At 41.9% G+C, this 14044-nt stretch overlaps 1 protein-coding gene across 1 annotated transcript; it reads right to left on the bottom strand.

Annotated features, from left to right (window-relative positions):
- Nucleotides 1-6983: 6983 nt before the first annotated feature.
- Nucleotides 6984-14042, bottom strand: ythdf1 (YTH N(6)-methyladenosine RNA binding protein 1). Its single transcript, XM_040152977.1, has 6 exons — nt 13642-14042; nt 13220-13247; nt 11943-12037; nt 10207-11844; nt 9146-9190; nt 6984-8591 (listed from the first exon to the last, which is right to left on the bottom strand). The coding sequence occupies exons 1-6, from the start codon at nt 13669-13671 to the stop codon at nt 8577-8579; spliced, it is 1851 nt and encodes a 616-aa protein (XP_040008911.1). The 5' UTR covers nt 13672-14042; the 3' UTR covers nt 6984-8576.
- Between the last annotated feature and the right edge of the window lie 2 nt (nt 14043-14044).

Genomic DNA, 14044 nt, shown 5'->3' with positions numbered 1-14044 from the left:
AGCCTGTGACTGATTTGTGAGACTGGACAGTACATTTAAATCTCCATCCATGGTCAGTCACAAATTTTGTCGAAAACCTGTTATGCTGTGCTGAAACTGGCTGTGAATTTCGCAGAGAGATACGAATACAGCACAGTAAAGTGTGTATCAGGAGTCACCTGAGAGTTGTATGCTATCTTTATCATTGTTTTGACAGGGGAGTCACATTTTGCTGCTGCATAAAACAACGTGGAAATAGACTTCCTCTCTCGAAAATGAAGGAACCTGAATATTGCAGGATTGTTTTCTTTCTGTTGCGTTTACTGTACATCATTCTGGATAACCCTGTCTGCTAAATGGGAACCGAATTCTACAAATGTTTATGACTGTATGAATATTTGATTTCTGCTTAGAAATGTTTACATTAACAATGACTTAATTTAAAATGTAAGCTGCGAACAGGGCAAAAATATTTAAATACTTTGAATTACAATACTGACAAAATAATTATTCATTATTTAAAATGTAAATATTGTCTTCCACCTGACACCCAAACATGAGAGGGCTGGTTCACTGTAAAATAAATGTAATTTAATGTGGCAGTGTTCTTCCATTGATTCAAAGGGAATAACAATTAACCTCACACCTCAGTCCATTATTTCCAGCATGCAATAACTGTCAGTCCTATACAAGTAAATGCTAACAAATGTGATGAGGAAGATTTGACAACTTAAGGCTGCACCGCTGAAACTGTAGAGTCATTATCAGGGTCTGAGGACACATTCATAAGACATTCTTAATTCAGAATAATTTATTCTCTAGCTGAGCTGACCGCTATACAGCTTTAGTGTCGGTCAGTGCAATGTTATTAGCTTTCATACGGATCACTGGCACACAGCCCTGGATAATACAGTAAAACTAAAATCTACTTTTCAACTGATGAAGGAGGCGTATGGTGGAGAACTCACTTTAAACATATTCATGATGAAGAAATCCAACGTGTAAGTAAGCCTGTAATTAAAATGGGTTCCTCTGCTGGGCAATAGAGGGATAAGATGGGGGAAATGATGCCCACCCATATGAAAGCCCGACTCGGCCTGTGCCCATCAGTAAAGCTAATGGAAACTCATTACTTGTGTTTTCATAAAAGGTTCATCTTTGAGTTTGCTTACATTGTCACAAATTTTTTTTTTTCAGTTTAATGTTTGCTTTTCCAAGATGACACAAAACGGTTAAATATTAAAGAAAAAAAAAACCCAATGAGGAATTTCATGTGAGGAATAGTTCATTACTTTTTCTAATAATTATAAAAATGTAAAAACTTCACATCTGGGCCAGGACGCCCCCTAGTGGTTTGAAGCAAAATGCTACTGTGGTATCGGCCCCAATACACCTAAATTTCTATGTATGTCTATGTTTGATTTTTGTTGATGAATAATAATAAAAAAAGACACAGATAACATTATCTCTCTTTAAAAAAACAAACAAAAATAATTTCAATGAAAGGTCATTAAATGTACTCTATCCTGCTAACTAAAGCTACCATTCAGATGAAAAAAGATTCATGACAAATAAACCATAATTTAGGCCTGGACTTCTCTTAACATCTAAAAATGATGACAGAATTGAAATCTTGTTTATTATTTTATTATTTTTGTTTTATTTGTGGCTCCTTTAAAGCTAAACGTCAATGAAGTAGCTGAATAAATCAAAATAATTCCTCAAAAATATTTTATTTTACACAGTGAAAATGGAAATTAAACAAAAAAAAATTTTTTTTTTCAAAAAAGAAAACTACATCTCTGCTTATTCTATAAATTTCCCCCTTGTCAAAAAAAAACAACAACAAAACTGGCGCCTACATTACCCACAATGCCTTCATTCGACCTGAAGAACTTGCAGCAGCAGCTGCTACTGTTGGGGCCACTTGGTACCAGTATTTTGTAGAAAGACGACGTGTGAGTCTGCTCCGGGAAACAACGCGCGATCGGTAAATGTGTGGTGGTCGAGACTGGATTCGGTACCGACCTGGTGGTTTGGCAAAGAGGAGAGAACAACCGTGACTCGTCTAAACGTGTGTTAAGGACAGAACAGCCAGTTTCCTTCATGAGCTGTACGTTTTCCTTCAACTGCAAAATAAAAGAATAAAAAAGAGTAGGGATCCCTGTGGAGTTTAACGCCCCAACAACTCTGCTAAAAGACTTCAGAGGAACTCCTGTGTACAGGTGACGGTCTGAAGATTAAAAAAAACTGGACATTTTTTGGTGGAATTAAATTGAAATGAACGGGAACTTGTATATGCATGATAGGTTCATGATTTTACCGCATTCCTGCATTATGTTTTACGGTGTAGTCGCACTCCCCAAGACCTGTAAACGGACTCTGACGTGTAAAACCGGCGGAGTTACCCTTTAAGGAGGCCATCTTCCCCAGTGTTGCACTGTTATGGTTTTTGCGCAGAGATAACGCAGTTGCATCGGGGAGGGGGGGGGGCGCCGCTCAATAAACCCCCGGAACTGGGCTACATTCACAGCAGGAGGCTGGAGGAGGAAAAGCTCCCGTGCGGGGTGGGAAAGAGCCGTGTGCGAGTTCTCCGTCGATTCACCGCGGGTCCGGTTTCAGCACCCCGGTCAGCGCATCCCCCGCGGCCCGCACTGCTTTCCCCGTCCACGGAGATCCTGCCCGATTGTCATGAAGCCGGCTTTTGCCAAACGCTGTGACGGGGGCACGATTCGGCGTCCGGTAGCGAGGAGCGGGTCCACGTCACGACGTCATTGCTTCAGCCTATGAGGACCGGGGCATGAAAAAGCCCACACGCAAATCAGGACGGGGTAGGTTTGATGTAGGGAAATGTCTAACACCCATAATATCCAGAAAAGACCAGGGAGTAGCCGGTGAGGTTTTTTTTTTTTGTTTTTTTAACCAGAAGGTCGGACTTGGACTGAAGCACAACACCAGCGCGGACAGCATCAGTGGGGGCCGCCCGCCCGCCCCGGCACATACCGATGCCAGCACAGCGGACGGCGTCGTTTTGGCCCCGCTCCACCTCCACGGATCCATCTCTCTGTTTAGGTGACGCGAGGCAGGGATGCTCGCACTTAGACGGGTGTCAGCCGCAGGCCCGAGAGCCGGCCGCCGCGCTGCGGAACGACGGCGTGCAGCTGCTCCGGACTGGAGACACCGGACGGCCAGCGGTGGCGTTGATTTAAGGCCGCGCGAGAGGAGCTCCGGGAGGTGACTGCCAACAAGGACAAGAAGAAGAAGAAGAGGAAGAAGAACCCTATCATTGTCTGGTGCAGATGTTTAAATCAGAGTCTTATCATTGATGTAAAAAAGGCTACAGATCATACTTTAATGGAATTTAGAAAAAAAAAAAGCCTTGCACTGCAATGGCACCCAGGCCTATGAAGTCATTTATGTGGAGATTGTTTATTTATTTATTTATTTAATTATTTATTTTGTCCTTTGTGTCTCAAATTTGAAAAAAAAACACCTCCAACTTTTCCCCGACGAGGGAACGGGATTGCCGCTCCTCGTGTTCACGGCGGACCTTGATTTATTAGCCATACAATTAAGGCACGCGGTGAATGCCAAGAGAGGAATCGCACTCTCCACATGCTGCATCATTCATGAAGGTGGAGAGGTTCACTGGGAAACATCTGCAGAGAGCGAGAGAGAGAGAGAGAGAGAAAACACCTGCCTGTGCTCACAGGAACAAAGACTGCCTGCTCGACCAAATTTAACCAAACTACATTGTTTTTTTCTACAGATTTTGCAATGTCATAGTGTACTGTTTTCCATACAGGCTGAAAATCAGTGATTCCCAACCAGGACTACATCTGTATTTTCCGGGGGGGGGGGGGGGGGTATGACTAGAGTGGGTAATTTGCATGGCCAGATTAACCTCCGGGGGGGGGGGGCAAGAAATTGTTGTTGGGCCCCTACTGACCCGCATTATACATGGCAGTTTCATTATTTCTCCTGGCAACCACAAACCACCCACTACTCAAATGACTGGTTGATCAATCATATAGGCGACTGACAGAAAATTCACCGGCAAATTTTGATAATTGATTAATCCTTTGGGTCAAAGCAATTTACTGGAATCAGCTTCTCAAATGTGAGTATTTACTAGTTTCCATAGTTTTCTATGACAGTAAACTCAAAATCTTTGTAGCTTTGATTGTTGATCAGGGGGAAAAAAGCAATTAGAATATGTTGCCTTGGTTTCAGGGAATTAGGGTGGGAATTTGTCACTACTTTGTGACATATTATGGACTAAACAATCAATTGATTAAAAGTGCTGCAAATTTCTGGGAAATTGGCAATCTGGCAATTTTACCAGTTTGTGCAGACCCACATGATAAGGAGTGGACTTGGGGCTTTTGGGGGTTGATCTTTAGTGTGTCTAATGTCACAATAACCAAACTAATAACCAACTAGGGACAGGCCAGTTGCACAGGACAGGCAGCTGTATCACCTGTGCTCAACTTGATGCTGCTTAGAGAAGGGAAACCTAATTAGCCAGCAAGCAGTGAAGTTGAAATCGATGTGTGAATGTGCCTCCAAAGCAAATGTTCGGCCTCTGACACTCCAGGTGGTAGTAGTATGACTACACATTTAACCAGTCCAAGGGGAAACATTAACAATTTTGGGATTACTGTGCCTTGTATGAAAAAATTATGTAATAAAATCCAATTTTATGTAATTTATATTGTTGTTGTTTTTTTAAAATCAATTCAAATGAACACATTTGGAACATGACTGGTGGTACTTCTCATCTTGTCTTATCTGACAGGTTGGGGACCACTAACATAAATTAAGTAATCATTAGTTCTATATCTGCTTGTAAGTGATCTCCTATGAACTACAGTAGGTGAAGAATTTCCTCCCAATGTCAGTTTACACTTTCGTTCTGGCAGGGTTAAAGTAAGCTGCATATGTGCACCTTCATTCCTTGACTGAGTCTTGCTTTTCTGTTTATGAAGTGTGTGTTGGTGCCGCACAAAGGGAATTAAAAGTAAAAGTTTAGTGGTACTCTGTTTTTCTTATTGTCAACAAATTGCATGAAAAAACAAAACAAAACCGACAATGAATTGATCCTGCTAACGAGTTTTGTGTGTGTAGCCAAAGCCTGATATACACTCACTGAGCACTTTATTAGGAACACCTGTAAACCTGCTTATTCATGCATCAGCAGCATTGCAATGCATACGATCATGCAGATACAGGTCAGGAGCTTCAGTTAATGTTCACATCAAACATCAGAGTGGAGGAAAAATGTGATCTCAGTGACTTTGACCTTGGCATGATTGTTGGTGTTTGAGTATTTCTGCAGACGGAAACCACTTGTTGATGAGAGAGGTCAGTGGAGAAAGGCCAGACTGGTTCGAGCTGACAGAAAGGCTACGGTAACTCAGGTAACCGACATTTACTGTGGTGAGCAGAAAAGCATCTCGAATGCACAACGTGTTGAACCTCGAGGCGGATGAGCTACAACAGCAGAAGACCTTGTCAGGCTCCACCCCTGTCAGCCACAAACAGAAACCTGAGGCTGCAGCGGGCACAGGCTCACCAAAACGGAACAGTTGAAGAGTGGAAAAAACCAGAAGCCTGGTCTGATGAATCTGGATTTCCGCTGAGGCATGCAGATGGTAGGGTCAGAGTTTGGCATCAATATCATGAATCCATGGAGCCATCTACCTTGTGACAACAGTCCAGGCCGGTGGTGGTGGTGGTGTATTGGTGTGGGGAATGTTTTTTTGGCACACTTTGGGTCCCTAAATACCAATCAATCATGGTTTGAATGCATCCCTTTGTGGCCACAATTTACCATCTTCTAATGTCTACTTCCACCATTATAATGCACCTTGTCACAAAGCAAAAGTCGTCTCAAACTGGTTTCATGAAAATGACGAGTTCAGTGTACTTCACAGCTTTGGAATGTGGTAGATCGGGAGATTGGCAGCGTGAATGTGCAGCAGACAAATCTGCAGAAGTGATGTGATGCAATAACGTCAACATGGAGCAGAACCTCAAAGGAAAGTTTCCAGCATCTTGTGGAATCAACGAAGAAGTGAGGCTGTTTTGAGAGCAAAGGGAAGCTCTGCCCAGTATTAGCATGGTGTTCCTAATAAAGTGCTCAGTGAGCGTATCTTATTTCTCTGTCAGAGAGCACCATTGCACAGGCTGACACGCGACTTCATTATGAGGAACATGAGAACCGTAGTTTCTTTCCAGTCGAGCCCACATGCACTATCCCGCCGCCAGACACAAGGTACGGACACATTACATTTCCGATCAGCGAAATTTTCTTGCAGTCTGCCCAGTGAAAAAAAGATTTGATGTCACGTGTCTGATACAGGTAATAAGTAGGCCTCAGAGCAATCAAGAGCTATGAACAGCATGTGTGTGTCATTCCGCCACTGAAAATAGTCCGGAACAAATGTGCTATTACTCCTGTTTGAGTAATGTTTGCTAAAAACCTCCGTTAACTACTGTTTAAGTAAATATTGTAGCCTTTAAAAAAAATTAAACTATATATATATATATATATATAGTTTAAAAAATTAAACTATATATATATATGAGAGTGGGTAGGGAAGTCTTGAGAGACCAACATTGTTGGTTGTGGTCTTTTAATGGGATTTGGTGAAGGTAAGAAAAACTATAGAATTTAACTCTAAATTTGACTTATAATCTTATAATTATTAGTTTAAATGGCAAATTAATTAAGGAAACTGGCAAACAGAATTCAAACCTTTTGGATAACAGTGTTTAAAACCCCCAAAAGTTTTAGGTTGAGACCCAAACAATATTCTCATAACCTCTTTCACGAAAGAATCAGAAACGGTCTTTATGTATAAGAGGTGCCACGATATATCTAAATCCAGGGTCTACGGGTACAGGACATAGAGCCCTTTGTCGCAAAATCGTGATTTTGGACCATATAAATAAAACCGACTTGATCATGTAAACAAAATCCTAGTCATAACATAGATAATAATAAACACAAACAACAGATAAGTATATCTTTAATAATGAACATGATCAAATCTAAGAATGTGATAGTGACCTCTGATACAATGGATATTTAATTCAGGGGTGACTTAAAACTTTTTTTTTTTTTTTTTCATAAATTTTCTATATTCCAATACCGTTATAGAACTCTGATTGCTCCACAGTCATACTCCCTCTCTTTTCTCACACTCCAGCATACACACACATACACACAATACAGCAAGCAATTTAAAAAAAAAGTCACAAACATATACCATATAGGCTAGTCTCTGGGTGTTCATACACTTGACAATAAATCAGTTAAGTATAATGCTACAGTTAAACATTTCGAGGCGATCTCTGTTAGAAATGCCAGTACATTAAAGCTTACATTTTCTGAGGATGATGTGGATAGGTTATAGCAATGAAAATGATGAAAATGTCAAGATTATAATGATGTTAAGAAAGAACAAGAAACAAACAAAAAAAAATTATAGTGACAGGCCTGGCTTTGAGTTTTAAAAGCAGTACATGCTACATTTCCTTCAGAATTTCATTGACAGATACCCCTGTTGGAACAGCAGGGAACGGCGGGAAATAAAAGTCACTGTAACAGGGAAAGAGACAGAAAGAAAATTTTGTTTTCATAAAAACCTGAACCCATACAGTATATTTGTATTTCCATCCTTCAAATAAGAAAGAGAGGGACCACCTTTAAGAGCGTTTGTTCTCTAGACATCTTTTCCCTGAATCTCTAGCTGAAAATTCTGAGGTACAGTACTGGGAAAAAAATAACCAAAAAAAAATTATTTTTTCTCATTTACACTACTGTTCAAAAGAAATGTTAAGGCTCCACTCTGGAGAGAAAGAAAATTCCAAATTTTCTCCACCTTAAAGTTAAATTTAAATCAGTTGTAAGCCAGGTGATACATTATTCCAAATATTTGTCTAACATTTATGCTTTCTAATGTCACAGCCTTGCACGATTATGTCTATGCATACGGGAACTTTCAGTGTACACATTCCTCCACGAAAGTAAAACACCCCTAACATGAAAAAAGGGGCATCATAGAAGGTTTTTTTTTCTTCTGATAATATAAAATACAACTGGCCACACACAGATAGCAGACATTTGTCAATAAAGTGTAGTTCACTCATAAAGATTAACCAATACAAGCACTTAACATTTCTCCAACACACAAACCACAAAGTGAACAGTCACTGAATATCAGCAGCATGTTGTCAAGAGATTTTCAAAACAGACGTGCAGATATTTATATTTAGTTAAGAATGCAAGTTCTGGGATAGCGGTAGAGATTTATAAGGCTAAAAAATACAGAAAAAACAAGAAAAATATATATTGTTGAAGCGATTCAACTGGTGGAACTAGCTTCATCCCTGCACTCATCTTAAAGACTGGGAACCAGGAGCAATGTGGCTCAAAAGTTTGACATGGGCCAAAGTCAAGAAAATTAAATAGAAAAAAATATTAGTTTTCAATTTCTTTATGTCCGTGTGTTTTCTTTTTAAATCTAAATTTCAGTATGTCCATCCGAGCACAATCGTTGATCGAGCTTTTAGAAGCCATCTTCCTCTGTTTACTTCTGACGATCCTAAATGGAGAGGGGATAAAAACCGAGAAATCATCAGATATGATCAATCAATATCACATAGGACACCTGCAATATTACAGGGCAACACTGATTTTTATAGCCGTAAATGACATAAGTCATAATTCTCAAAAGGAGACCCAAAGTAGAGATGGTTGATTCAATGTTATCATTAACTGACTTTTAGTGGAATTATGTTGTTATAATTTGACAATATTACATTGTCATTTTACAAAATTCTGTTTTCCAGACCCCCATAGACAAACTAAATGAGATCCTAAAGTTCTTTAACACATATGAAACGTTTTGTCTGGTGTAACGCAAAACAGTGGAACACAGTTCATTGCCAGAAACATCAATTTCATGATTTTATATGTGGGATTTTGTACACATTTGCCATACCATGTGATATATATATAATATATATATATAAAAAACATATATCTCATACTGCCTTACCAGTATCATTAAAATATTCATATAAATACTCTTATCTCAGCTGTATCACCCAGCCCTACCCTACCAGGGAGAGAGATAATTAAGATAACAGACTTTACCTGATCGATTCGGGAGCGGCTCTGTATTGAGGCAGGCTCATAGCCCTGTTTAAAAAAAAAAAAAAAAAAAAAAACATACACAAAGCCTTACTGAAGTCAGATTAAGAATAGAAATTTCATCACTTTTCATACAATAACATTTAAATATTTTATCAGCAAACTTCTGACTCAATAAAAATCAATTACTAATACATACATAAAAGTCAAAAGAATGAAAACCAGCTCACAAATAAGGGACTGCATGAATATTATTAGGTATGCAGGCGAGGCAGACAGGGGGGAGGGTATTGTCATTTTTATTTTTCTTGATGGGAGGGTAGTCTGAGTTTTTGGGACAGCAGGGAAGGGTCTTTTATTTATCTTTTTTATATATTTATATTTTATTTCCACCTCACCTTCTGAGATTTATTACATAAAAAAGATCAAATGGTTACATCAACAAGATGGCTTTCATGTGCGCTATGGGTCGTTACGGTACGTTTGACAGCAGCAGAGCTCGTCACATTCAGACAGGCCGGGAGAAGAGCTCCAAACCACACCAGGTTATGTGGCTCAGAATTATGTAAGCGGTTTAATTGTGACAGTCTGAGAGGCAACTAATTGCACATTAGGAAACACCACCAGGTCTAATTCACATTTATCTTTAACTTTCTGAAATCTGGAGGTCACGTGAGAACATTACATTGCTGAAGACCCTAAGTTGCCTCATTTATCATAAAAGTTTACACTAAAATTTTGCAGTTGCTCATTTTACTTATAATTAGCAATTCATTTGCAGTGGTGCAGACTGTGAAAATTAATGTTCTATTAAGATATTAGATGTTTAAATTGGGCTATATAATCTTAAATAATAAAAGGAATTGTACCAGTTCACTACTATTATATTATCTTGAGGAGGTTTACGAAGAAAGTATTAAAATGAGGGGGGGGGGCCCATTTTATTTTTTAACAGATGAAACATAAGGTTTCTCCCCACCCCAATAATTTTCGTACAGTCCCTAAATCTCTTATTTTTCTCTGACTCAAAAATGCCATGTGTTAAGTCTCAAAGAAGTTACTACCTTTTTCACCACCTCCTCCTCCTCCTGCTTCTTCTCATAGTGGGAAAAGTCATCAAAGATAGAGGTGGTGTGTTTGTATTGGGCAATAATCTTGAGCACCTGCTTTGCCTTCTCCAGAGGAACCTCTTGAGTGTCACGTGAGTTGGTGACTGGCTTGTTGTCATTGTTTTCCAGGCGAATGTGGCGAAGCTGGCTATTAGGCACGTCTTTAACAAACAACCAGTTCACATCAAACTTGCCCTTCCACTTGTCCTGCGCCCAAACACCAGCGCTGGTGCCATAGTCCACAGGTGAGCGCATCTCCGCCACGCCGCAGAAATGGCCACTGCCGTTGACACTGAACAACAAGTAGACGGGACCTTTAGAGTTCATCGCTCTGTAGGCTGAGTCCAAACGCTTGTTGCCGTGCTCCGTGCTGCACCAGATGGAGTACTTGATGGAGCGGTGGATGTCATCCTCAGAGTAACTCTTGATGATGAACACGCGGCCGTTCTTCAGGTTCCAGTCAAACTCCTTAGGGTTGTAGCTGTGGGCCGCTCGCAGCTTCTCCAGCACAGGGTGGGACTCTGATCCCGGCTCTGGAGGCAAACCCCCAACCCCTCCACCTCCGTTACCAACACCGCCACCATTAGAAGAGCCGCTGCTGTCCAAGCTTCCGCCACCGTAGCACAAGTTGCGGTTGCGTGGGGCAACCCAGCGGGTCTGAGGTGTTGGAGCGGAGTTGTGGTTCTGGTAAGACTGCGGAGGAGGTGGAGGACCCTGCATGGTCATCTGCTGCAAGAGGGACTGGGCAGACTGTAGGGACTGTTGAAGGGGAGGTAGGAGACTAGGAGCATGGGAGTGAATCTGTGGCTGGTGCTGTTGGTGGTGGTGATGGTGGGGGGTCAAAGGAGGGGCCATCTTTGTAATTGTCCCTTTATTATCCCATGTATCAATGTCCATGTTGTGTTTAATGGGGGGTGGAGGCAGAGCTCCTCCAGCTATGGGTGTGCCAGGCTTGTTCTTGGTCTTTTGTTGCTGCAGCTTGGCAGGTTTACTTGCAATAGCAGCCCACGATGTAGGTTTTGGAGGGGGCATTCCGATTGGTGTGCCACTGTTGCCCGTGGCAACAGCTGCGGCTACGCTGCCACCTCCACCGAGCATAGAGCCTGCACTCTTCACACCCGAGCCACTTCCTGTCACATCCCCACCTATTTTTAGGCCCAGCATGCCCTGTTCCAGGCTGTTCATACCTGGAGCCTTGCTCAGGGTGTCACTATGGAAACCTGTCTGGCCATCGGGGACTAAGGTGCCTCCTAGAGAGCTAGGTGGGTAGCTGTAACTCCCCCCATAGGCTGAGCTCTGAGTCTGCTGGCCCTGAGAACCACTGGTGCCCCAGGCAGAGAAGGCTGGGTTCTCTGGGAAAAAGTTAAACCTGTGAGGATAGATGCTGCTACTGAGCCCACCCGGCTGCCCAAACACTGTGTCGTGCATGAAGTGATGGTCTCCATTGCTGAGCGGGGCATAGGGCGTCAGGTAGGGAATTGGTGGGTCACCTCCTGTAGACCAAGGAGCCTCACTGAGAGGGTAAGGAAATCCGATGGAGGGGGCATAGTAACTGGACAGGTAAGGGTCTGTCATGGACTGATAGCTGTTATTCTACAATCAGAAATAGAATAAAGATAATTTGTTATGGCAACAGAATGCAGAAAAATAGTTTTGAATGACTAAAATTCAAATTCAAAAGTGTTTCCCACCTGATTTGACTGGCCGGTGAGATAGGGCTCAAAGTCATTGTCATGGACTGTATCCTTCTGGTGAAGGGAGCCATTTTGCACTGAAACTGGAAACACTGCAACAAAATTAAACTCAAGTCAAAGCTGCACATCAGAATTTAAAAATAGTTCCAAACAACCCAGTGATGCAAAGTGTATTATGAAGCACAAAATACCTGCAATGGACAGTAAATAATGTTACTACAACGGCCGAGAATTCTCATGAAATCACCTGAATGCAGTTATCATTGATGCAAACTGAACACCAGGATGTGCCCACTGGAAATATGCAAATAACATGTCAACTGCACTACTACTAATGCCTAGTTTATGACATTTCAGCAACTGTGCAGTGTGCACCATCAACACTTATATAGCAAGACTAAACCTATAGTGGGGGGTGGTCAACATGAATGATGTAAAGTGTTGCATAGAAATTTCAAATAGATTGTCCTGTCTGACGCAGAGTGGTGGTCTGCCGGATAAATGTAACCTTCAGAAGGGTTGACCTTTTGAAATGTGCAAGGTCTTCTCAATTGATAAGCCGCTTGCTCTTACAATGGTGTATGTTTCATTACTGCATACAGTTACAAAACAAACATGGATCACAATATGTAATGATGTAGACGCACTGTATGTATTTTTTGAGTTTTTTTGTTGTCCTAACAATACACAAATCAGTACCGTGCAAAAGATTTATATGTTTAGAGTCATATCTATCACTCTAAACAATCAGGGAGGCGTCTGATTGATGTGATATTCATTTTTCAGCATGAGAGAACGACCCCAAACATACAGCCGGATTAATTAAATAATAATTAAAAAAAAACATCTCCAGAGACAAGAAGAACAAAGAGTCCTCTAACAGATAGTCTGGCTCCCATGGAGCCCTGATCTCAACACCATGGAGTCAATCTGGGATCACATAAAGAGACAGAAGACACTGAGACAGCCTAAATGAACAGTACAACGGAGGCACGTTCTCCAAAATGCTTGAAATGACTTACCTGCAGAGTATCTTGAGAAAACTGTGTACAAGTGAACCGATGAGATTTAGATTTTTTCTCTAAACTGCACTTTTGTGGCATTATTTCCAAAAGCATCCTCTCTTTACTTTTAGTGCTTGAACTTTTGCACAGTACTGTATGAGGTATTACTTGACAGGTATGTACTATGCTAAACATGGTGCTAAACTGGTTTGTGTGTAACATCTTTAGATACAGGAAGATCTGGATGTGCACTAACCATTTTTCTCTTACCTTTGCTTGCATCTTGCCCTTTCGATGTCTTAGTGGTCATATTGAAAGGAGGAATGCATGTGGAAGGAGGAAAAACAAATAAGCCTTGCATGGGACACGGATGTTATTCAAAGCATCATACAATATCCTGAGATGTATTCAGACAAGTCACCCGAAAACCAGACTGACACACAAAAAAAGCCATCAGCGCCGAGCGGTGTTTCATGCCATGGCAACGTCGGCCAGTCGGATACCCACTGGAAGATGTGGTCCGGGCCTTCGTTATTTACCAGTTTTCCAGCTAACCTCCCCTCTCAGCTGGCTAACTAGCTGACTAGCTGGCAGCGGTGGCATCATCCGCGGAGCAGTGTGCTCACGCCGCACATCTCGCCTCGCTGTGGCCAATAAAGACCTGAAGCTGAGCGTGTGCCCTCGCTGCTTACCTGGGGGTCGATACTAGCGGCAGACATCATTCATCCACCAGGTGTTGTGTTAAGCCCTGACAAGACGTTCAGTGTGTCCGCCGTGTGTGAGGCTAATAGCCGGAGAAGCTGCTCCGCGTTACTTTGCTAACAGTTAAACACAGTTAGCAGCCGCCGTTGGCCGGTGTCTCTGCTCGAGGCGGACAGTTTGCTTGTCGTAGCCCTGCTGGCACTCGGCGCTGTCCTGTCGACATTAATCCAGCGGGGCTTCAATCCGCTCCGACCCCCCCTCACTGTTACATTAAAATCCGACCAGCCTCGGTGGCTCTGCTCGCTTGCCCCAATGGCAGCTTCATCCGGGGTCTTAGGGGCGGAAATGACGTCGGGGACGTAAACGACGCGTCCGTCGCTACCTAGCAGCAGC

The sequence above is a fragment of the Xiphias gladius genome, chromosome 18, assembly GCF_016859285.1.
Source record: "Xiphias gladius isolate SHS-SW01 ecotype Sanya breed wild chromosome 18, ASM1685928v1, whole genome shotgun sequence".
Classification (NCBI taxonomy): domain Eukaryota; kingdom Metazoa; phylum Chordata; class Actinopteri; order Istiophoriformes; family Xiphiidae; genus Xiphias; species Xiphias gladius.
Note: the sequence above shows the minus strand (reverse complement) of the source record. Positions and strands in the feature narration are given on the sequence as shown.